At 36.8% G+C, this 26,299-nt stretch overlaps 1 protein-coding gene and 1 non-coding gene across 4 annotated transcripts in view; both read right to left on the bottom strand.

The window, feature by feature from the left end:
* Nucleotides 1–3,094: 3,094 nt before the first annotated feature.
* The window catches only part of AFTPH (aftiphilin), a 70,522-nt gene continuing 47,317 nt past the window's right edge, over nt 3,095–26,299 (bottom strand). The window contains exons 6-10 of one of the 3 annotated variants that reach the window (XM_003908731.5): nt 22,849–22,971; nt 16,447–16,507; nt 14,813–14,896; nt 10,844–10,967; nt 3,095–4,207 (exon numbers count right to left, since the gene is read on the bottom strand). In XM_003908731.5, the coding sequence (XP_003908780.1) occupies nt 4,063–4,207; nt 10,844–10,967; nt 14,813–14,896; nt 16,447–16,507; nt 22,849–22,971 (537 nt within the window). In that variant the 3' untranslated portion in view covers nt 3,095–4,062. The remainder of the gene's footprint in view (nt 4,208–10,843; nt 10,968–14,812; nt 14,897–16,446; nt 16,508–22,848; nt 22,972–26,299) is intronic. The other 2 variants (XM_003908730.5, XR_636502.4) reach the window with 2 other exon arrangements.
* Nucleotides 16,999–17,104, bottom strand: LOC116270397. The gene has a single exon (XR_004178438.1). It is a non-coding gene; the product is annotated as a U6 spliceosomal RNA (small nuclear RNA).

Genomic DNA, 26,299 nt, shown 5'->3' with positions numbered 1-26,299 from the left:
AGAGTCAGGGAAACTGGATTCAGGTCCTGCCCCTGGTTATAGATATGTAATGATGTGCCAGTCAGTTTTCTTATTTAGGCTTCCATTTCTTCAGCTATGAGTATTGAGTCATCTTTGGTTTTCAACTTTTGGTAGCAATGGAACGTTTCTATTACATGAAATCTTCTGCAATCACCTTTCCCCTCCCTAAATATAGAAGCCCCGTGTGTTATTATTGGACACACCCTGACTACAGGTGCCAAGGCCTCCTGGCACTGCTGCGGGGTTCCTGGGAGTAGTTTGGAAAGCGCTGAACCAGCTGATCTTCCAGCCCTAAAATTCTATTCTTTAAGGTTTTCTCCTACCTTAGTTTTTGATTCTGTAGACTCCAATCCCTCATTTTATGAAGTACCTGGTGCTTAAAAAAGGGATTTATCCAAGATCTTACAACTGGTTAGTGGCAGGGCTGTATTTAACACACAACTCCCACTCCAATTCAGCGCTCCTTTCATCTTGTCAGGCTGCCCCTACTTCTACCCGGGATTTGTCTTAGCACTTGTTCCCCCACGGTCCCAGGAAATCCTGTACTGCCCTCTACAGATCCTTTCCCTTTTGGAAAAGCATGAGCAAGGCAATAAATCTAGCCTGGGGCATTGCAGCCTGAGAAAATGATCTCGGAATTCATTTCTCTATGCGTTATCTCAAGGAAATAGATGAGCTGAGAAATAAAACATAGGTGTGGCTCAGACTACTGGTTGCCCTACATGATCTGTTCTCTTCTTCCTTAAAACTAGATTCCCCTTCTTTTAGATGGCCACCCAGAATAGAGGATTTCCCAGCCTCTGTTGCAGCTAGTTAGGAACCTGCAGTGAAGTTCTGGCCAACAGATTATAACTGGAAATACTGTGTATGCCCTATGGAAAGTCTCCTTAATGGGAAGGAGAGTCCCCTCTTCACTCTTTCTATCCTGATGGCTGGAATATAGGCATGAAGGCCATAACCTTAATGGTCACCTTGGACCAGAGGGTAGAAACCATGTGTTGAGAATAGTGAAACAACAAGCTGGTAAGAACTTCAGGAGGTGATCATAGGAAGCCCCTTACCAGCCCTAGACTGGAGGGAAATAAAATTCCACTGTTTAAGCCACCATTACCATTTTCATCTACTCTGTCATTGGTTATAAGGTAGCATTACTTAATACGTCGCTAAGAAAAAGAAACCACAGCCAATTAAAGACAACCCATCCAATTGTATGATGCATTCCAATTTCAGAGAAGTTAAAATGTGACAAAAGGATGAGTCTTATTACATGAAATGCAGTATTTTGGGTTTTTGTTACTCACAGTCAGGCCTAATCCTAATTGATTCAAAAAACATGAAGGCATGAAAAGATGACAAATTCTATATAAAGAACACAATCGTGAAGAAGGAAGAACAAGCTTCTCTATTAAAAAAAAAAAAGACTCATAAAAATAGTACTGATGTGACTCAACGAAAGTTTTCTCCCGTGCTTCCCAGTCTGGCTGGGATTAACCTGGGGAATTATGTATGGCTCTCGGGACTTGGGCATCCAGTGGGATGAAGCTGCGGGATGAATGAGCTGGTTTTAAGATATAGAGGACCCAAAACTGTTTGCTGAGCCCCAGTGTAGGATTTGGCCTTTTGGGGCTCCTACTCCTTAGTTTCTTCCCCTCTCAACTCTGCAGGATCTTCCTGGTTGACTTTAAGATAGATGTGCAGCTGCTGATGACCGAGACAAGCTTGGAAGCGACAGGCTGCCCCTTAGCTGAGATCCCAGGAAGGTGCTCAAAGCTCTTCCTGACAGCCACTGCTATTGTATAGTTTAAACCTGGTCTGGCACAAAGCTGACCATTTTTTGGTCTTCAGTACTGAAGCATTAACTTTAAGCTATGATGATCCAATATTAATGTACCTGTTATGAAATCATCAAAGACTAGTACAACAACAAAAGGAAAGTCTGGCTTAAGCCACTTTCATAACGAAGGCCCACTTAACAATTTTAAAATGCCAAGTTACTCTATTATTATTTAGTGACCCTTTCTCCTGTAGCTGCTTCTTGAATCTACTGGGACTCCAGTAGCTTTCACAGAGTTCCCTGATGCTATGCTCTGGCTGCCACTCATTGACTGTTTACTCATGTGACAAACGTCTTATTAAATACATCCATTATTTATACATCAACCTCATGAGGTAGGAGATCACTCCCATTTTTATGGATAATTCGGGCTCAGAGAAGTTGATTAATTTTCTCATGGTAACACAGTTAACATGTGGGCTGTGAACTTAGGTTGGTGAAACTTGCCATTATAATTTAGTTGTAAGGTACTACAGAAGTAGCCCTTTATGTTTCAATTACTGAAACATGAAAAATTCTGCTAAGGAATTTTCTGAGTCATCTTTTTCCATCCGAAAGGTTTGTGGGATACTAAAAACTTGTGATTATTTTGAAGGAAAGCTTTCTCTGAAAAAGACCAAACTTTTTTTAAAAAAATAGTTGGGGAAATGGTGGGATATGGACTGGATAGGCATCTTGTCACTCCAGGTCGTACTTACATTACACTCACGCATGTGTTCCAATGGCCAGTGTAATCCTCTGGCAACACAGGAATCTGTCAATGACAGAGGTGCAGGCGTTCCACTGGCACATTCCCAGAGTGGATGAGGCCGACTGTCAGCCTGTTCCTGATGCAATGTCATGTGACTTTTTGCTGAAACAATATCTAATAATATTCTTAAATTACTTTTTAGACTTTTTCTGTCTACCTTCATTTCACACTTATATATTCTTGGAAAGAAAAAAAATCCCTGCAAATCCCAATTTAACCTTGCCAATATTCTGATGAAGATACATTATAATGAATCATGGGAATTTCTTTACCGATCTCATGTTCTATATAAAAACAAACAGCTCAGGTACTAAAAGTACTGATCCAATTCTTATAGGCCAGATTCTAATTCTTCCTGGCTTCAACAAAGTAGAAGCCCTACCAAATGATTTTCTCTGGATTGAAATATGTTAATATTCAATAAAACTTCTGATTCAAACTCATTACATTTTTCCTCACATACCAAAGGACAAAGACACCAGGCTAAATTTCTTTTAAATTATTTTATTTTTGTGTAAGCTAAAAGGAAATTTACACACTGAAATTTCAAAAGACCTTGGGCATGCACATTAACCTTGTTAGAGGTTCTTCTACATGTCTCTCTTTTTTCCATAGGAATTTCCCCAAACATTTAAAACCCATAGTTTTCACTGTATATACAGCCTAAACCATAGCAATCTATGATTATGTCATTTTACACTGTGCAAAATCCTCAAAAAATAGTGGTACAATAGAACAAAAAAATCAGTAACAAGTAAATTCCATTGTAAGACATTCATATAATTTGGTCCTTCTCCGAATCAAACTGATTTTAAACAGACACAATCTCTTTAAACCCCTCCAATCAAGTTCTGACAGTGATCCATACCCTATAACAAAAGAGCAATTGATTAAGTACCTTGCAAAAGGCCAAACAGCAATACGCCAGATTGAAAAGATTAAAAAAGCCCCAAAATGTTAACAAAAGCCAGATCTGAAACCCATCATACGCAAAATTAAAAACCAATTAAATGGGGGACTTTGGAGCTTATTTATGATAGCAAAAGTAATTCCACATGTAATATGAAAAATCAAGAGGACAGTCAATGCAATCTGAAAAGACTGAAGGGGATTTCAGACAGTGAAGATTTGAGGTTTTTTTTTTATTTCAAAAGTTTTGTAAGAAGGACACCACCAGTGTATTTCACAAAGACATAAATGTATACACCCCAGCAACACAAAAAGAATAAATCTTCAAAAATGTTTACCCCCGATTATTTACATTTTTCTAATATAAATTTAGGACTTCAGTATGTAAATAAATATACATTACTATGTATACCTTTCTAGTGCGGCTTACCAACAAATCAGCTGAACTTGAATTTTTTGTTTTTAATTAGAGCAGGTATGCTTTTGATGGTAGGGAAGGGATGGGAAAAAGGAAAAGCAATAGTAACCGTCCAATTCACATCAGTTATCAGTCTGCTTTTTCTTGAGAGCTTGTGGAAGGTGTTAACGTGGCTGGGAACATCAACACCTTGGCATGCATGAACGTTAAGTCAGGAAGGCCAGCGATCACCTTGATAGCTTCTTCACTCAGGTGCTCTTCTCTTTTCGGTTTCCTATTGACAAATGGAAAAAGACAAGTGTGTTAATGTGACTTCGCCGTAGGTCAAATGGAAGAAAATCCACTCTCAAGGTAGACAGTTAGCAATCTGAGGGGACTTGAGTATTTTTTCCTCTGCTAATTCCTGAATCTTGTAATACTTTTGTGTAGTGTGCTTTCTGTGCCAAATGCCAAATCTTCATGAAGAGTGACACGTGGCCTATTTATGTTCATTAAAGCTAGGCATGCACACACAGATACTCACATGCATACCTGGACAGCTCGTGTACTTTTTAGGCTTTACATTACACGAGAAGCATCTACCCAGGCATAATTTTAAAATGTTACTAAGCAGAAATATAATGCTGAAGCCTTAGTAACACTCCACCTAACTGGATTTCTCCCTGTCCCTCCACCCCCTAAAACAACCTCAGCATGAAACAAAGTATGTCCAGGGCAAGACTAAGTCATTTTAGTCTTGCCCTGGACATAAACCTCAGGCTTTATTCCCAGTGGGGAATTCCAGGAGAGAAAGCTCTCAGCTCACTAAGACCCAGTCTCAGCCTGTTGGGATGCAAACAGCAGGTCCAAAAGCAGCGGCATTCAGGGCTGGTTGCTGGTGTTATGCATGTACACAGGCAGGACGGAACTCTGGGAGAGGGAAATCTCTAAATCCTATGGGTCCTGTAGATGAAGTATATTTTGCTGCACTGGGCCCCGATATGAGAAATAAGCAGTTTAGTGCCTAGCACAGACATGAAAACCCCTGGTGACCCAGGTCTACTCAGCAGGTGAGCCACAGAAAATGCCAAATGAGCCTCAAATTGAGCACATGATTGCAATTCAAACTTTATTTTTTCCGTGACATTAAATATATTGAAGGAATAGTTACACAGATTATTAACTTTAGACCAAAGATCATTTCAAATTGTTCATTATAAAAAGCCTAATTCTCTTTTATGGTAAAGGACAGCTGGTATTCTTAGATGTGACACAAGTTATTTCTTTGACCTAAATGTTTCCTTTTTCCTTGGATGGGGTGCAGGAAGCCAGGAGGTAAAGCCAGAAAGGAACGGTAGCTACAGGCTTTTTTATTCCTAGGACTTTTCTGTTACCATGTTGAACCCAGACTGAAAAAATTTTATAGAATGAATAAAAAATCCAATGACGTTTAGGACTAAAGTTCTTCAAAAGGGAAAAAGCATCAAGCATATAGCAGATGAACCAAATACTGCATTCAGTACTAGCTTCTTAGAAGAATGAAAGAGCAATCCAACATTTTTTTCTGATGAAAATCTACATTTTAAATTGCAGTTAAATAGTGGCAAAACTATTATGTGGATGTTTGATGGGGAACTGGATATCTGCATCATTCCAAAGTAAAACCAGATACATGACAATTGAAAACCTGGGACTGTATAATGGAAAAGGTCAGCTTCTCACCAATCATCAATCTCAGCACCACTAACAATGGAGTCAACTAGATGTATGGACCTTCTGATGTGATACAACACCTAGGATGCATTCTAGCCAAAATATTTACCCTGAATTCAGCAAGCCTTTAGATATAATTTCCAATTTACAGGAATATAGGGAGATACATAACACAGTAAATATTACTTTAAGGAAGCAAACAGACAAATCCAGAGTTTTTAGGACATTCCGCAGGACACCCAGACTAATCTTTATACAAGCTACTGTTATTAAACAGAAAACAGAAGAAATGAGGAGATATGCTAGGTTAAAAGGGACTTAAGAGCCTTAACAGCCAGATACAATAGTCTTCAATTGAATACTGGTTTGTACAAAGCCGAGAAAGGATAGTTGGAGAAATCTGAATATAGCCTAAGTAGATGAAATGAAAACTCACTGAAATTGACAGATGGAGACCACTAAGATTAGGTTCAATTCACTATGGACATAAAATCTCATTTTTGGTAGAACCCCTTCCCACATACATATTTGCATAGAAAAAGATCTGAAAGAATATACACTAAGGAGTTTAGTGATCCTGAATGGTAAGAATGTGATACTTTCATTTTTAATTTTTTTTGGTCTGGATTTCCTAACTTTCTAAAATATACTTTACTACTTCTATAATGATAAACGGTTATTTATAACAATAGTGAATAAAAGTGCACCTAAATGGACTTCCCTATTTGTGGAGTACAGTTTGGGTGTAGGAACAGAGAGCAAAAAATAAGTTTTTACCTAAGAAACAGTTGGTAATTATTCTAGGGTTTTAAATAATTGCTTTATTTCAGAGGCAATATGAAATTATATTTTAAAATAAAAACAAGTTTACACAGTTTTAGTTTGTGCATTTATCTATAGTCATTGTGGATGGCTGTGAGCTAGTCTTCTTAGAATATGGAAAGAAGTAAACACTTAACACTTAAGGAGAATTTGAAAATAAAAAGTTACCATCATTTCTCAAAGGTAGTGACCTAATTTTGATCTATATTCTCTCTAGTGAAGATGTATCCTTTTTGTCAATAGATTCTAATCAAGAGTCCAGGAAAAAACATGATCAATTGTGTTTTAATTCTTGTTTTTGACAAATGTGCCAAGACCTTTCAGTGATGGAAATTTTTCAACAGTGTTCAGACAGCTGGATATCCACCTGCAAAAGAATGAATGTGGACTCCTACCTCATACCATATACAGAAATTAATTCAAAATGGATTAAAGACGTAAATGTAAGAGTTGAAACTATAAAACTCTTAGGAGAAAATCTAGGTATAAATCTTTGTGATCATGAATTGGGCAATGATTTCTTACATATGATACCTAAATCACAAGAAAAATCAGATCTTATCAAAATTAAAAGCTTTTGTGTGTCAAAGAATACTATCAAGATAATGAAAAGACAACCTGCAGAATTGGAGAAGATACCTTCAAATCATTTCTCTGATAAAGGCTTAGTATCCAGAATATACTTAAAAATCTTACAACCTAACAATAAAAAGACAAATTATCCAATTAAAATATAGGCAAATGGCTGGGCACAGTGGCTCATGCCTGTAATCCCAATACTTTGGGAGGCTGAGGAGGGAGATCGCTTGAGCTCAAGAGTTCAAGACCAGCCTGGGGCAACATACGGAGATCTTGTCTCTACTAAAACAAAACAAAACAAAGGCAAAGGATCTGAATAGATATTTCTCCACAGAAGATATACAAATAGTCGATAAACACATGAAAAGATGCTCAATATCATTAGCTATCAGGGAAATGCAAACCAAAATGTCAATGAGATACCACTTCAAACCGATGGCTATAACCAAAAAGACAGTAACAAGTGTTGTAAGAATGTGGAGAAGTTGAATGTATGTTATTAGTGGGAATGTAAAATGGTGCCATCACTTTGGAAAAGTTTGGCAGTTTCCCCAAAAAGTTAAGAGTTCCTATATGACCCAGCAATTCCATTCCTAAGAGAGTGGGAAACATCTGTCCACACAAAAACTTATACACAAATGTTCATAGCAGCATTACTCATAATCGTCAAAAAGTGAAAACAACCCAATTATCAACTGATTAACAGATAAGCAAAATGTGCTATGTCCAGTGAAATATTGTGCAGCCAAATACGGATACATGCTACAAATATGGATACATACTACAACATGAATGAACTTGAGAACAGAATGCTAAGCAAAACCCAGACACAAAAGGCTGCAGACTGTAGAATTCCATCCTTGTGAAATAACCAGAAAAGACAAATCCATAGAGACAGAAAGCAGATTAGTAGTTGCCAGGGCCTGGGGAACGAGAGGGATAAGGAGTGACTGCTAATGGGTACAGGGTTTCTTTTTGGGGTGATAAAAATGTTTTGAAATTAGATAGTGATGATGGTTGCACGACTTTGTGAATATACTAAAAACCAGTGAACTGAACACTTGAGTTAATTACAAATTTTTATCTCAATAAAAAGGCCTAAAAAGAATAAAAGATCTATTATTTTTGGCACTATTTCTTTGACCTGTATAAACTTCAGTTACAGGTCTATGGCTACTAACTAGCTGTCACTAGTTAGTAGTGATTTACAATAGGAAGTAATTTTCCTCCATATTAGGAAAGGTAGGCAAGAAGATGGAACTATTTTAAAACTAAGAACTTGCATATCTTTAAAAAACTCAAAGTGAGAAGTCACTTTCACAACTTGTGTTCCAAAAGAGAAGAGCCCATATACATTCCCTCACACATTCAAAGGCACTTAGTAAAGAATACTGGTTATTGTTTGGTCCATGTCCATTCTCCTCTACCTTGACCACTGTTTTAACTCCTTCTTACCCTACAGTCTATCACAATGCCTTTTCACTTTATCTTCTGCTTACTGTCAATAGCCAAGAAGATTTTGCTGAGCTTTTTTGCAGTTCACTTTATTCAAGAGAAAAATGAAAGAAAACCTAAAAATAAGATATTAAAAATGCTTTCTGAAATTATGCCACAAGCCTGTCTCTGCTCTATACAATTGAGAATCACTCGTTGGGACATTTTACAGTATTTTAATACTTGTGGGCATTTGTATTTACCATTTTCAAATGACATTTCTCAAAACAGAAAATACAAAGTTGGCAACTTGTTCTCTCCAATTTTTGTTTTAAACATGATGCTGGACAGGTCCTAGCGAGTAACTCAATACAGAATTAGCAGACGTTAACTCCAGGATACATGATAAGTTCATTCCCTATTAGTATAGAACAAGAGAAAAAATAGCTTCTTAAAGTGATAGGGCTTGGAAGAGTTCTCTAGATTCAGCGTGTTTCAAAGATGAGTTAAAGAATCAGGAGAGCCTAACGTGGTTTAGAGCTCCTCCTAATGGCACAAAATGAATTCTCATCACTGCGATGTTCAAAATTATAGTTCTTTCGTCAGTGAGAATGCAGAGGAAACAAAGTGAGGAAAGAGTAGAACTGTCCTAGAAGGGGTTGTCCTAAAAATAGCAGGGGGAAATCCAAACAATAAAAGCATCCTTTTTTATTTTTAAGTCAAATGTGCGTTAGCTTTTAGTTAACACATACAAATTTCTCATCCATTTTTTTCTATGAGAGGAGTTTCAATTTGAAGAAGTGATTTATTTGGAAAGAGAAAAAATTAGAAAAAAAAAATCCACATAGCCACATTTACAAGTAGGTTCATTGAAGAGGAGGCTTTGGCAGTGCCAGGTGGCATACTGTAAAGAGATGGGGCAATGAGCACAATGGAGAGAACTGGCAGACAAGGATTTACATGCTACAAAGCCATTCTAGGGAAAAGTTAAAGGTAGTCTACAATTATGAAATGTATAATAATGTATTTCATCATTATATGTATTGGTAACAAGAAAAATCTGGGGGAATAAAAACACACACGGTTTTTTTTTTTTTTTCTTTTGAGACGGAGTCTCGCTCTGTCGCCCAGGCTGGAGTGCAGTGGCCGGATCTCAGCTTACTGCAAGCTCCGCCTCCCGGGTTTACGCCATTCTCCTGCCTCAGCCTCCCGAGTAGCTGGGACTACAGGCGCCCGCCATCTCGCCCGGCTAGTTTTTTGTATTTTTTAGTAGAGACGGAGTTTCACTGTGTTAGCCAGGATGGTCTTGATCTCCTGACCTCGCGATCCGCCCGTCTCGGCCTCCCAAAGTGCTGGGATTACAGGCTTGAGCCACCGCGCCCGGCCTAAGCACACACAGTTTTAAACGACAATGTGATAATTCAAGCTAAAGTTAAGAGTGATGAACATTTATTACTCACAATAAAAAAGGCTTTTTTAAATTGATGTTTTTCTATAGAAGAATCTATTTAAAATATAAACCTGAATTTAACATGTGATTGGCATGTATTTATTCAGGAGAAAGAGCTATAAGACTTCTTTCAAAGTGGGCAACCAATGGGTAAATAGTTCCACTTTAAAACGCTGATGAATCGCGGATTGAGACAGCAGAGCTGGTGTGCCAATCAACCAGTATTTGCTTTTGCACTAGTGATTTCCTGGTTCAGAATGACATCTTCCTGTTAGAAACTGGCTCAGTCTCATGGTTAACAGTAATTCAAAGCAATGGATTGTACCAGCCTAATCATATGAAACTAAAGATTTTCTGAATCCCAAACACATGGCCCGAGTGACATTCCGTGCCTTTAGTTCCAACATAGGGAGATGGTAATTACTTTTCTATAGGACATGCCTCTGAAGGGGCTTCTAGAAAGCCTGGTAAAGTAAGGCTTTACCTCCCAAATCAGAGGTGCACGTCAATGAAAATTCCAAGAACCATCTTAGCCTGCAAGTAAAAAGATCAGCCTAGGTGACTCCAGGATTATAAAACTGGGTTCTCAAAGATCATCTTCTCAGCAATTATGAAGAGAAAGGGAGAGTGTTTCTATAATGGCCTTATGATCACAATACTTAATCAGAATTAGTCTCTACAAAGAGGAGGCGGGAGGGGGGAAGAAAACCACGTCTGTCAGCCTTGGCCAATCTCTTATGAAATAATCCTGTTCTATTAAGTTCATAATTAAACATAATTTGATAATATTTTCTGGACTTGGGCATCAACTGACTTTTATAAAGCAAGTTGTAATACAATATATTGAAATGCTGCCAACTTAACGTGCTTTTTCCTTTGGGCCATTTTGTCTCAGAATTCAAAATGTGGGTACAATTGACACTAACTGTTTACCTGGTAGATGTGCTTGTCTTCTCTACTGTAGACATGAGTCTCGCAAATGCATCAGTCACTTTGAGGCTTGAGGTGGAGATTTCCAGCTTAGAAGTTGTTAACTCATACAACTCCGGATCCACACCTTATAGTATAAAATGATAGTTAGTGATGGTAGGCTGCAGTGGGTTACCCAGTTAGCCACAATCCAAGATGCAAAAGGCAATATTCTGTAAACATCTGAGTCTTTTACAAACAGAACTATCTTCAGAACACTGGAATACTGCATTTATTTTTTAAATTATGAACTCTACTTTTTGGAGTTTTTATAAAACAGGAAAATACTTTTCAAATTCCATTTTGGAATGAATATATCCTTAAGCTAGCATTTATGCAGCAGATGCTAACCAAATATTTCTAAAATTTCTATCTGCTATAGAAAACTCCCTCAATTTGGATCAGGAAGGGATATAAAATTATCAATGTTTTATAAAAAGAATGCACATGATATGACATCCCATTTTTCAATTAACTAACCTCATTTAAAAAATTTTCCTGTTTCCTCACCTCCTTATTTTTTCTCTATTTTCTTTCACTGAAAAAGATTTAGAAGCTAATATAAAGTCTCAAACATGGTAAATGATCTGGTTCGTTTAAATATATTTTGACTAAGGACTAATCATAAACATATACCACATAGTTCTTTATTCAGGTTAGAGGTGGGGAGGGTAAAAGATTTTCAGAAAAGGTGAGTAAAAGTACCACTTTTGGACAAAATGAAAATTCTTGTCTATAGGGTTAATTATATTTCTGTAGTCTCATATCTGAATCTGGTAGTCATTAGTTCAAATATCTTGTTAGAGTAATTCAAAAGGAAGCTCAGAGGGTTAGATTTATTGCAAAAATTGATTTAAAAAATCTCCCCCATCTGACTTCATTAAAATATACATATAACTTTGCATATTTCTCATGTAATACAGATTTATAGCAATGATGACAACAATAACATGGAAAAGAACAGTTTAAATATTTTAAATTTAAGTTACACTTTGGATAATAAAGATATTCAGAGTAAAAAAAAAAAAGTTTTTAATCCTACACTCTCCTGGTACCAGCAAATAACTTAAGAAAAAAAGTTCATGAGTTGCAGGGTGTAACAGCAAAGCAAAATTCTAAGGAAGAATGTCTTACAGTTTCTGAAGTTTTTACTTATTATTTCTTTTAAAAAAAATGCCCTGTAAGATCAGCAGATAAAGTTATATATAAGTTATATATAAATGCATATATTTAGAGTAACAAGTTTTTTCCTTTTAAGATACTTAGCAAATTAAAAAATCAGAAACTGACTTCTATTAACCAACTTTACAGAAGTAAACAGATCTCAGATGTTTACAGAAATCAGACAAGCAAAAGCGACTTCCACAGTTACGAAGTCTAACGAGGGAGGAAGGCTATAGAAAATGTATGTTGACTCTCCCAAGTTCTCAATATTTCATTAAGGTACAGTTTCAAAATATACTTTAAAAGGACTTTCCTTTGTGTTCCTGTAATAAGAATATGGGTTGCAATTAAAATGTAAAAAATTGTATATGTCTGTAAAGGGACCAAATGAGCCCAAAGTACTTCCCTCTCTCTAAAGGCTAGATTCCAGCAACCACAAAATTTAAGCTGCTGTCTAGTGTATAGGGCAGAATAAATAACTGCATTCTGACTGGCAGTAGGAAAGTGCTAGTAAAAACTTAGTTGGGTTTATAAAATACTGGCCACTTGGCTGTCAAACAGTAAAGTGGCAGATTAATAAAAAAAGACAACAAAATCACACCCCCAAATAACTACCACTACACCAAAACCCCCCCCCAAACTATGGTTAGATTTTTCAAAAACAAGACAACTATTTACTATAATAATTGGAGAGTAATTTTTTTAATGGAAGGTTTTTTTTTTTTTAAGAGCCTTAATGAGGCATAGTTTAGTTACATTACTAAAGCTAGCCAACCAAGTTCTATGCCAACCTCCTAAGTCTCACACACAAAATAATTAACCGCAAGCTAAGACAAAATGACTTTCCCAGAAACAAGTCAGAAAAAATGCAAGCAAGTGGTGAAATGGAATACTAAGGAAGGTGTTGATACCTGTAGCTTGATGGTAAGTTTTAACAAAACCCAATAGCAATAAAAAGAAGCCAAAGCAAATATATAGTAATCAAATTTATATAGCAGCTAGAGCATATTAATGAAAATATTGAACAAAAATATTTAAAAGGCTCCAAAGTAATGAGAACTGCATTTGACCATGCTGATTTCACTTCCATTACAGCTCTAAGCTTCTGAAACCGCTTGCTCTTCTTGCAGCTGTGTACACTGAGCCTGATTATCAGGTCATTTCTGTACTTCTTTATATAGCCACGTTATTTGTGCTCCTATGAATGGTTTTTAAATGAGTTTGAAATGTAACCAAAAATTAAATTTAAACCAGGTTTTTAGGGACCCAAAAGAAAAACAGTGACCTCATTCAAATGATAATACAGTTTATGACAAAACAAAGCTGACAGCAAATTTAAAATGGGAGCTTAATTCTTGGGAATATAGTAACAAAAGGATATACATGTTTTTGGTTGTCCCTCCCACCCCCCAGTAAGTATTCTAAAATGTCAGACAATTAGCTTACCCAGGTCATTGCATAGATAAAATGTAAATTTAGAAGTAATTTAAGTAAATAGTACAATAGCATTTTGAAGTCAAAACCAGACAGATTGGTTTTTCATATGCTTGCAAAATCTTGAAAACAGTAAGAACAATCAGGGGCTTGGATTTGAGGAATCCAGTCACTCTATACCAAATGACCTTGGAACTTCCCTGCAGCAGAATCAGATTTCCATAAACAAATCTCAAGGGCTTCCTGGGTCCCAGGTTCACTCTGAGCTGACTATTAGTCTCCCCCATCCATATCCCATCATGGCTGCTCAACTGTTGGAAGTGGGTGGTAGCACTATCTAGTGGAATAGCACAAAACCAGTGAATTTTCAGGAACCAGGCCAGTTGTGAAACTAGCCACTGGTGGGGACAGAAAGGGACTCTCACTATGCATTCTGGGCATGGGCATCTATATGGCACCCCAACAGCTGTCTGGTGATCAATGGGCATGATTACCAGATCACATGTTGGGACGACAGTTATTAAAATAATATTGAATAAAATGTAAACATAAAAATGCCATTATAATTTTAATCTTTTATTCAGTTAGAAAATGACAAAGTACATTAGTCCTTTGGTCAATGAACTGAACTTTTGCAGGGCTGAACATTAACAGGCACTCCAGTAATTTTTAATTTCTAGCTTTTAGTATCTCATAGCAATTATTTTCTACTATTAACTTTTGTAACATTTTTTTCCCCATGGAAAACTAACAGTATACTTTCTATTTAAGAGCTACATAAAAACAGAAATAGTTCTATATGGGACTATATACTTAGTGCTAGACTCCAACATTTTGGAACCTAATTATATATTTAGCAGCACTAATAAGCAACTAATTGAATGCTGGAATTCGTAAAGGTTATATTATTACAGGCACTACAATGTAAAGTCATCTTTGTATACTAAAATATTCTATCTCTAAACTTGTATTTTTTTCAAATGGCTTTATAGAATATGCTTTTAAAAATAAGCTATAAAATATCACATTTTCCACTTAGAGGGAAAAAAACCCAACAACCCTACCTTTAACTCTCTAAGGACATTAGGGATGTTTTATTCCTAGAAACTACTTTCAGCTTTGAATATTACACTTTGAGAAAGTTTTCCTTGAAATACATTTCACATAAGTCATTTTTTTTTTGTAATCAGATACTAGAAAATAACAGATGAAAGAAAAGTATTAAAAAGACATAGAGAATACAATCTACTTGTTTCCTTGTTTATAGGAAAGTCAAGTGATGTGGTCATGCTTTTAGTAAATAAACTGGAATTGTGGTTTTAACACTCTGCTGACCTGGGATTGTGGTGCTGCTGCTAGAGCTACTGTCATCCACGGGCCCAAAGAAATCAAGGTTCAGAAGAGTGGAACCTCCACTAGCTTGAAATTCAGTGACCGTGTTGGTAGGCAGCCACACAGAAGGTAAGCCAAGGGAGGAGGGGTTATGTGTAAAAAGGGGTAAGACACACACTTGAACATGCAGGTTATAATTAGTAATCATTACACATTTTAAAAATCAACATTAAAACAATGTGTACAGTATTAGTTTTTCATTACTAAGGACATTTCTAAAGTAACAGTTTAATTCAATGTACATTTTCTCATGTACAATGTAAAGAATGTAACACTTAGTAAGGTTTTAGGAGTTCAGTTCCTTCAATCAAAACTGGAAGCCATACCAGAAGGACCAAAAGGAAAGCGTACCCGTTAAAGGGAAACAATACTTTAATCTCAACCCAATATTAAAAATCGCTGTACATGCCCAAATCAATCTTTCATGTTAGTAATACTGGTTTCTAATTAATGCTTTTTAAAAAGTGACAAAGTTGTCAGTTTCAGGACACGCACCAATATGTTTAGTTTAAAATAACATAATAAAGAATGTCATAACTACCCTACCCTGATGTGCAACCTCAAGCTGTACTGTTCCCCTTTAACTCTGAAACAGTAATCAGAAATAGTATACATTTTTAAAGAAGTTGTTTGTTAATAAAAAGCATGATGATTTGACTGAAGACACCAGACAACAGCAAAAAGTGCATCCAGGCTTTCCTTCAGCACTATATTAATTCAATTGGATGCTTTCCAGATATCCTAGGACCCCACTATAAGGCCAAGCTGATAGTGTCTTTTTACAATGGCAAAATAATTGCCGTTTAGACAATGACAGGTGTTTTAGACAATGGCTCGAACAACTTAAGCACAAGGAGTAAGACCAATTACATCTTGGGATCCACTTAAAACTTGTGGTGTCAACACTAGAAACTAGCATTGGTGTGTTACTTATTTTAAAAAGCCCACATTACATTACTGGAATAAGTTATTCCTTTTTGAGGATTTTCTTTTAAAGCCATAAGTGAAACCAATTATTTTTAGAACTGCCTACTAACATTTGGAGACACGCTTTAGAAAAGGATCGTGAAATTTATTTTCTATTTGCATATAGGTGCTCTATAAAATATTAAATCTAAAAGCTACTTTAAGTCAATAAACATGGATCTATGCACATTGTTTTTGGTTAAATAATTGTGCTTTGTGCTTTGAAGCAGCCTCTAGCCACAAGACTTTGCATCCAAGAAAATTCCATAAATTAAAACTTACAGAAAAAAATTCAAGGTAAATTGGTCCTAGCTAAAATTTTTTAAACTACCTAGATATTTGTAAAAAATAAAGAAGCTTACTTTTGACTTAAGATAAAGAAACTAAAATTTTACCTAACTACTATTACCTATATTTGGACATTAATACTGTTGATAATAGTAACGGCTGGTTTCTTGAGCAATTACTATTCAGAAAGAAAGCCTGAATTTCCAAAGATAAGAATAAGTTATGTTCAAACAAAAAAGGAAATCAGCAGAGAGAAGTTTGTCTGAACTTTGTAGCTTTCTTAACTCTAGCTCTGGTGCTAGAGGCTCTACGGAGAGACGTACCATCTAAAGGGTTAGTAAGGCCACTGCTACTCCAGTCAAACTGGACGGGTGGTAGAGACTCCTAGAGTTGAAAACCAAAAAATCAAAATTAATCAGTACAGGTTGTAGCAACGTAAAGAATCCTTTTAAAAAAAAATTATAGCAAGACCATTAGGCAACAAAGTACCTAAAGACAAAATTGGGATAATTTACAATTTCAGAAGGTTACCTGCAAATATTAGCACAAACTGAAATTGCAAAATTTACAAACAGTACAGGTTATTGACATTTAAAAAGCTGTATCTGGGAAATGAAATTATCTTTACATTTTTAAACAAATTTATGAACTGATTCTATGCCAAGATTTCAATCTATTCTCAAATCGTGATTTAAACTATTGGTGTGATTACAATAAAAAAACATGGTATAAAATGAGAAGATTCAATGTCTAAGGTCTGTCTGGTTCCTTACAATTTTCCAAATTTTGAAGAAAATCATGGGCTAATAAATGAGACATTTTTAAAGTGTTGATTTAAAATATTTATTTTAATCAACTTCTTTAATTTAGAAATTACGTATTAGATACCAGAATTTAATTTTGGGTGTCATCCTTGTATAGGGGCCACGCTAATCTCCTCTGTACCTTGCCAATTTTAATAATGTGCTGCTGAAGTGAGCATAGAATTTTAAAAACAATACTAAAACAAAACTAAAGGGATGCTCAGGCTGGGCGCAGTGGCTCAAGCCTGTAATCCCAGAACTTCGGGATCCAAGGAGGGCGGATCACGAGGTCAGGAGATGGAGACCATCCTGGCTAACACAGTGAAACCCTGTCTCTACTGAAAATACAAAAAATTAGCCAGGCATGGTGGCACACGCCTGTAATCCCAGCTACTTGAGAGGCTGAGGCAGGAGAATAGCTTGAACTCGGGATGCGGAGGTTGCCAAGATCGTGCCACTGTCTCCAAAAAAAAAGAAAAAAAAACCACTATTCCAGGGGTTTAAATTTCTTAACTGTCAAACATATAAAATAAGCAAATGGTAAATTTAAGATGGAAGGCAGTGCAAAAACATCTTTAAAATGAGCATTCACACTTCATTTTAAGAATATTCTCACAAGAAAAAAATGTTGGTTTTTTTCTTTTCTTTTGGGGGTGGTAAAATAGGCTGTATTTTATTAGACTTTGTTATCAGTTTTTTTGGACATCACTTAACACTACACTTTATTGTAAGGCAGGCACTGTTAAAACTTTGTATTAACTTTTTTCTGGGTAGGTAAGGTCACTTGCTGTTTTCTATAGAAAAGGAGCATGAATCAGTTATTTTTGAAAAGTCTAATCCATGATATTATAATATGACTATCAGGATAACTGGGATACCAATGACAGGCAAATTAATTTAAGTATTTAGTTTCCAAAAATCAGGTCCAGCCTGGAGCAAGGTATAAATTGAGTAAAATACTATAACATTAGTTAGTGGGTGCCAGGGCTAAGGGATGGTTGTGGGGCAGTGACTATGAAGGGTGTTCTTAATAGTGGTGGTGGTGGTTACATGAATCTATGTGATATGATATAGACCTATATACACATATTGTACCAATGTCATGTTCCTGGCTTTTACATTATAGTATATTATGTAAGATGTAACCATGGAGGAAACTGGTGAAGGGTGCAAGGGACTTCTCTGTACTATATTTGCAACTTCCTGTGAATCTATAATTATTTCAGATAAAAGTTAAAAAACTGTTGAAAACCTAGTTTATAACCTACCTACACAGCTAATAAATATTTAGAAAATATTTTCTTTAGCTGATCTTAAAAGGAAACAAACATCTCTAAGCATTCTAGCAGATTCAACTTACTCCACTTCTAGATCAGTGACACCTTTGCTCATAATCTACACTGAATGGACAAAATCTAGGTTTATGCAATAACAATTTCTGAATAAATGGAGCAAGTTCTTTCATGAACACATTCTATCTGAATGATGTCAAGTAGCTTTCATGAACACATTCTATCTGAATGATGTCAAGTAGCTGGGTGCTTAGAAATATTTCAATGATTTGCTGAAATCTGAGCTTCTCAAATAGGGTATGGTATTTAGAAGACAGCCAAAATCATAATGAGGTGATACACATGAATCAACATTTAATGGAAATGAAAAAAGGTGAAAAACAGGATACCAAAGCAAAAAAAGATTAAAACTAATGATGTTCACAAGTATGGAAACTCAAGAGAAAGCATGAGAATGAAGCATTTTAAAACCACTTGAAGCAATGTGGTATGAATTATTACTACAGAGAAAACAGCACTAGGCAAATAAGGTCATAATAAAAAGAACAAAAACATGGAGACAGGAGGCTTGGATTCTAGTCCTAGCAGTACCACTAATACATAGTTTTGGGTAAATCACTTAGACTTTCCAAATATGTTTTCTTGCTGTAAAAAGTGAGCATAGTGGCCAGGCGCAGTGGCTCACGCCTGTAATCCCAACATTTTGGGAGGCCGAGGTGGGTGGATCACTTGAGGTCAGGAGTTCAAGGCCAGCCTAGGCAACATGGTGAAACCCATCTCCAATAAAAATATAAAAATCAGCCGGGTGTGGTGGCAGGTGCCTGCAATCCCAGCTCCTTGGGAGGCTGAGGTAGGAGAATCGCTTGAACCCAGGAGACAGAAGTTGCAGTGAGCTGAGACTGCACCATTGCACTCTAGCCTGGGCAACAGAGCAAAACTTGGTTTCAAAAAAAAAAAAAAAAAAAAAACATGGAACTAGATAATCATTTTTTCTTCTAGCTCTAAAATTCTGATTCACAACTAAAATATATCAGGCAGTCTAAGAGGTTGCTAGTGGTGACTAGATAGATAACTGCTAGTCCGAGTGTTGACCCTACTTAACGATGAATAAAGTGTAAAGTATTGACTTTACTAAGATGGAAATCAGTAGTGGTCACAATGGTGTGACCTTGAAATTTAGCAGATAAAAATGAAAACACACACACAATCCCAAAAAAGCTAAAATTACTGTTTTCACCTGTAAACTAAGTTAATACATTTCTAAACAAGAGATGCAATAGTTATAAGATCAATGAATACAAGCCAATTTGGAAGACAAAAACAAACTCAATGGGTACCAAAATTGGGATAGAACAGATAGACCCAAAAGCATGTAGTCATAATGGGAATTATCCAACTGTGCTTGTGCTAAGTTTGGAAGCCACTGTTGCTTCTAGCACTAAAGGCTAGAGCTGTTCCATCTAAAAGAAGTAAGACTAGTAGGAAGATGTAACTTCCTGCATGGCCAAAAAGTAAAATTATGTATACACACACACACACACATTTGTGTATTTCATTTGTGTGTATGAAATCCACATATGTGTGTGTGTGTGTGTGTGTATGTAGCATGCTAAACAAGAGTAGTAAGAAGTATCATTTTCTAGGCCGGGTGCGATGTCTCATGCCTTGTAATCCCGGCACTTTGGGAGGCTGAGGCGGGCAGATCACTTGAGGTCAGGAGTTTGAGACCAGCCTGCCCAACATGGTGAAACCCCGTCTCTACTAAAAATACGAAAATTAGTCTGGTGTTGTGGCGTGTGCCTGTAGTCCCAGCTACTTGGGAGGCTAAGGCAGGAGAATCGCTTGAACCTGGGAGGTGGAGGCTGCAGTGAGCTGAGATCATGCCACTGCACTCCAGCCTGGGTGACATAGTAAGACTCTACCTAAAAAAAAAAAAAAAAAAAATACACACATATAATATACACACACACATATATACATACACACATACATATATATATAATATATATATAATTTTCTGTAAAGAGACTCTTTAGAAAATGTACTTCAGATGTTTGTTAAATTTTTTTTTTTTCCAAGGCAGGGTTTCACTCTGTTGCCCAGGCTGAAGTGCAGTGTGTGAACATGGCTCACTGCAGCCTCAACCTTCTGAGCTCTAAGCAATTCTCCCACCTTAGCCTTCTGAGAGGCTGGGACTACAGGCTCATGCCATCATGCCTGGCTAATTTTTGTAGAGGCAGGGTTTTGCCATGTTGGTTAGGCTGGTCTTGAACTCCTGGGCTCAAGCAATCCACCTGCCTTGGCCTCCCAAAGTGCTGAGATTACAGGCATAAGCCACCACGCCTGCTCTGTTAAATATTTTAACCTGAGTCAGAGGTATGGAGTCAAGCAAGCACCATACAATTCTGTGATGGAGGTCAGGCATCTTAGCACAAAATTCTAAACACGTTTTTTCATTAGGTCATCTGGACTACTTTTTTGTCAAGTCCACAGTGAAATTATATAGGAAACATAAGCTATGACTAAAATGAAATATACAGTAAGATCAAATCAGCTAGAGGCAAAAAAGACAGGCAACAGCTAACTGACACAATAAGCAATAGTTTATGGGGTTGTAAGGTGGAAGTGGTTAGATGGAGGAGGAAGCAAGCAAAACTAGCAACAAATGGTCTCAATAAGAACAGCTCCATTTTCAGTGAATGTACCAAGTAGTTACTCAAAATCCTTTCCTAGTACCTAACACTGTAGAAATAAGAATGCAGATCGAGGCAGAAATAAAAATGTGCCATGGGAAAGGTAATTCTGAAATATGCATAGACAGGGCAGACCTGGGAGAGCAGTTTATAGCCAGAGGGCACACTGGGGCAACAAAATTAAGGTAACTAAGAACAGAGTCTACCTATGGAGACATTCTGCCCAAGCCACCTTGTCTGCTGCCCAACCATCAAGGCCAGGTATTATAAACATGGCCCACTAATTCAGTGCTAGTAATAAGCTGGCTTCAACATTTAAGCTATGTCCAAGTATAAAACATAGTGGTACACAGCAGTAATATTAGATGTTTCTTGAAACACACCTAAAATGGTAGGACCTATGCTTTACACATTTTCTAAAGTATGTTCTTCAAAACACTAGTTCTGCAGGTGTTACCACTCCCCTCTCCTCTGGTCTCTGCAAAAAAAGGTCCTGTGGCCAAGTAAATCTGAGAAATGAATTAAAATTAAGGCCATTCATTGCAGGACCCTTCAGTGTCCTTAATGTGTGTTGTGATCTCTAAGGGTAGTTATGGGGGTATGATATGAAGTACTTCCCAAACTTACTTTACCCTGGAACCCTTTAGTGAACCATCTCTAAATGGTTTTAATGGGGATTTAATATTCAATGAGAACACATTTTGGGAAAGGCTGTCTAAGCATACACTTTTTGTGTTAGATACAACTAAAGATGACATCTAAGGTTAAGAAATGACAAAACATGGCAAGAATATGTTTTAGAAATGGTAATGTTCACTTAAAAATACTAAGCTTCTAAAAAAAATATTTAACCAGCACTGAGTCAGTTTCTAACTTGATATGGAAAGAGTAAGCAAGCCCAAATGGCCCATTTTACCTAGACAAAAAGTGAGAGAAGACTTTATATTAACATATTAGTCTGAAAAAAAATTTGTGCTTAAGTGTGCCAAGGAGGTAAAGGATAAGAAAGGCAAGACAGTTTTCTGGCTGGGTGTGGTGGCTCACACCGTAATCCCAGCACTTTGGGAAGCTGAGGTGGGTGGATCACCTGAGGTCACAAGTTCGATACCAGCTTGGCCAACATGGTGAAACTCCATCTCTACTAAAAACACAAAAATTAGCTGGGCATGTTGGCACATGCCTGTAGTCCCAGCTACTTGGGAGGCTGAAGCAAGAGAATTGCTTGAACCTGGGAGGCAGAGATTATAGTAAGCAAAGATCGCACTACTGCACTCCAGCCTGGGAGACAGAGCAAGACTCCATCTCAAAAAAAAGAAAAAAAAAGTAAGACAGTTTTCTATTTTCCTAATCCATAGATTGTTCAGTTAAAGGTCACGTCATTTTCGAGTTAAATAACCATTTTGCTTAAACTCTAAAAACAAGTTTAAGGCAATGGACATACCTAACCTTTACTACTGCTTTATAAAATTTCACAGGATTCCAGAAAAAATACTAGTTCTGCAGGTGTTACTACTCCCCTGTACACTGGCAGACTTATAGAGTTGGTATAAATACAATGTTTCCTTTTTTCTTTTTGAAAATCCAGCACTTACCAGATTTGTGTCAGTAATTATGATTACACAATATTCAAACTGTAAGGGACTTTAGAGATATTCATTTTAAACCCTTCAATTTATAGATAAAGAGACTAAGGCCTGGAAAGGTTTAAGAACTTACCCATAATCACCCATTTCTCAAATTGAGCTTTTCTGTTTTCAAAAATTAAAGACGATTTGTTCATTGTATTCCAAGGGATGTTAATCAAAATCATATCCATCATTAAATCAAGCTTTAAAAATATTTTTAAAACAGTCATAAATGAAGGAAAAAGGCAGTATGTGTGGATATATGTGTATATACATGCATAAACATATTTATACACATATAGATATTTTTACCTGGAACTGATCAGATGTACATGTGTTCATATCTGGTGACACGGTGGCTGTCTGACCGATGGAAGCTATTTTTTCTGCAGCAGAAAGTGGTTTCAATGGTTCCTTGGTGGGCTCTAACATACCCTGAAAAAGGAATATTAGCCTTTAATGGTGGTAGGAGGCACAGCCCACAAGCTTAAGTTAATCTATCAGAAAGGAGAAACTAAAAAACAGGTCACTTGGAAAGTACTGAAGACAAAAAGGAAGTAGTCTTTTTGTTTTTTTTTCTAAGAGACATTTTTAACAGACAAGGTCTCACTATGTTGCCCAGGCTGGCCTCAAACTCCTTGGCTCAAGGGATCCTCTTGCCTCAAGCTCATGTCACCACACCTGGCTATTCTTAAATTTTATTTACTGAAAATCCTATAGCACTATAATGAGAACCATTCACAATACCTTTAGAATCAAAAGTTTTTAAAGCAAGACTTTGTATTGTAAATCAGATGTTTTAAAGTACAGGGTTATTACTGTCACATGAAAGCATAAGCACCAACTCGGGATGGGTTGGGGGAGACAACAATATGTCACATCTAACCTCTAAAAATCCAACACTTTAATGACACTAAAATGGAAAGGGCACCCTTTGTACACATTACCCCATGGTGGTGTGAGAAGTGAGAGCTGATTCTAAAACACGCCATATAATATGACATCTATATCCTTCAGTGTAAATGTAATGTTTGATCCTGATCCCTATGATGGCACTGGAAACTTAGTACTTAGTTCCTTGGACAGGCAAAGCAGATACACAGCCTTTTTAGAGAGGAAAACATCTTACAGGTTCCACAGGGTTTGGTACAAATCTAATATACTTTTTTTTTTTTAAATTGAGATGGAGTTTCGCTCTTGCTGCCTAGGATGGAGTGCAGTGGTGTGATCTTGGCTCACTGCAACCTCTACCTCCTGGGTTCAAGCGATTCTCCTGCCTTAGCCTCCTGGGTAGCTAAGAAACAGGTGTCCACCACCATGTGTGGCTCATTTTTTGTATTTTTTTAGTAGAGATGGGACGTTGGCCAGGCTGGTCTTGAACTCCTGACCTCAGGTGATCCACCCGTCTCGGCCTCCCAAAGTGCTAGGATTACAGGCGTGAGCCACCGTGCCCGGCCTAATATGCTTTTTGAGTAAGAAAGATAGATGTTCAGTATGGCTACAGAAATAGGGAAAAAACCAGTATTTTTCATCAACACTCTACCAAACTCAAAATGGGCCATAATCTAGGTCTGAAAAAAGTCAAACTGTTACATGTTTTAAAATAATATCTGATAAGCTTTTGAATATTTTTCAATCAAAGGTTATATCCTAGACAAAATCACCCTTAACTGGACCAAAAAGAAACAAACAAAACAAAACTCAAAGCTGCTAAGTCATTAATGTTAGAATCTGTAAATTTCTAAGATTTTCAGGAGAATCCCTGCCTCCTCCCTTCCCCAATAAAATAGGCGTAAACTAAAACAGTTTGCAGAATCAATTCTTAACAGTAGCACATCTGAAAGGCTTTAACCCAGCAGCTAGAAAAATGAAAGAAGTTCATGGTCTGACTCAGTATCGTAAGTATTATACAGGCTCTCTAGTGTGCCCGTATGCAGAGTCGATACATTTGGTAAACAATTACTAGTCTCAGCCAAGGCTTGTAATTTGAATGATCACTTTAAGCAGTGGTTCTGAAATTGTGATCCCCGATCAGCAGCTTCTGTGTCACCTTGGAACTTGTCAGATGTACAAATTCTCGAGCCTACCTCAGAAATATTGAACAAGAAACGGGGGTGGCGGGGGGGTGCTCAGCAATTTGTGTTTTAACAAGTCTTCCAAGTGATTCTGATACACATGAAAGTTTGAGAACCAGTGGCTTAAATGATCATTTCAGGTACTATTTCTCCAGGTGAGATCAAAAGATTATTGAACATCTCATACATGTAAGGCACCATGGGTAAAGTTAGCTATAAATTAAAACTTGGTATTAAAAGAAAGGTTTCTAAATGAAAGATACCACAAAGATGGAGGAGGGGAGATACATTTATATTCATTAAACTTTGGTATTAAAGCTTATATAGAAATAGTAGCTATAGGTATGAGCTGATAGATGTGAAAATAAACTGGAAAAAAGGTGGCGGGGAGGAAAGAAGTGGAAAAAAAAGCCCATAGAAATAGTAAAAATATTTCTAATAAAGGTTGAAAAATAAAGCATAAGCTTTAGCTTCTAACTCCTCACAAACCTCACAGAACTGGTTAATGGGGTGAGGCTACACATTAGCATTAAGTAGGTCACTGCCCTTAATATGCTGAATGAAAGTGCCTACAAATTAAATTCCTAGTTCCATAACATCAACAACCTCTGGAGTGCTACTCCTTGAGAAAAAAAGAAATCCAAATAACCAAAAAGTTAAAGAAATGTTCAGCATTATATTTACCTACAACAGAAAACAATGGGGAATCATCAAAGTGTTTTTAAAGTACATGATAAAAACCATTTACGAAGGAGTAAACACTGATTTAAAAAAAACAAAACTCTAGAAAATTCCACAAAAATCAAAATGTTCCAATTCAAAATCAATAATTAGTGCTTATTCATGGAGAAAGTTTATAGATTTAAAGGTCAAGTTCCACAGCAAATTGTCACATGCACATAATGGGTTGTATAAATTCTATACCAAAGATTCCTTCATTATTTTTCCCTTATTTCCAATTTAACGGTTAGAGTAATGTTTTAAGTTTGATGGGACATTTTTATTCATCAATAAAAAAGACACACCAAAAAACACAAACATCAAACTTTAAAATGTGACTGAGTCTCGAGGAGGAACAGAATGAAAATGTCTGTTTTCCGGTACTACCTGGCATATCTGAAAAAACAAAATTTCAACACATTTAAAACATTAATGGAAAAACTAAGAACCCATTATAAGTCCTGGCTCATTTTAATTTCACTATAATTTGGTGTTTCTAAGCTTTTACGTACATCTATAGCCTCAATATTGCATTATTTAAAATTAATAACTGAATTAAAACAAATTACATCTCTAGGCCTTCAGATACTTCAGTTAAAGTTTTTTCTTTTTTTCTTTTTATGTTGAGACGAGTTCATGAACACTAGGTTGAGTAGTAGGTCACTCTAAGCCGCTTTCCGGAAGAGCGCCATTGCTCGAATACCTCGGCCGGGTTATATTTTATCGGAGCCATCAGCAGCCAGGTCTTCCTGGACCGGTATCCGCCGTTTGTTCTTTTCCAGTGCTGGCTGAAAGTTACCTCACGCTCGCCCCAGCCGCTTTTTCTTTAAAGCAAGTTTAGAAAAGAAAAGGGCCGGGCGCCGGGTGGCTCAAGCCTGTAATCTCAGCACTTTGGGAGGCCGAACGGGCGGATCACAAGGTCAGGGAGATCGAGACCATTCTGGCTAACACGGTGAAACCCCCATCTC

Source organism: Papio anubis, chromosome 14 (genome assembly GCF_008728515.1).
Source record: "Papio anubis isolate 15944 chromosome 14, Panubis1.0, whole genome shotgun sequence".
Lineage (NCBI taxonomy): Eukaryota > Metazoa > Chordata > Mammalia > Primates > Cercopithecidae > Papio > Papio anubis.
Note: the sequence above shows the minus strand (reverse complement) of the source record. Positions and strands in the feature narration are given on the sequence as shown.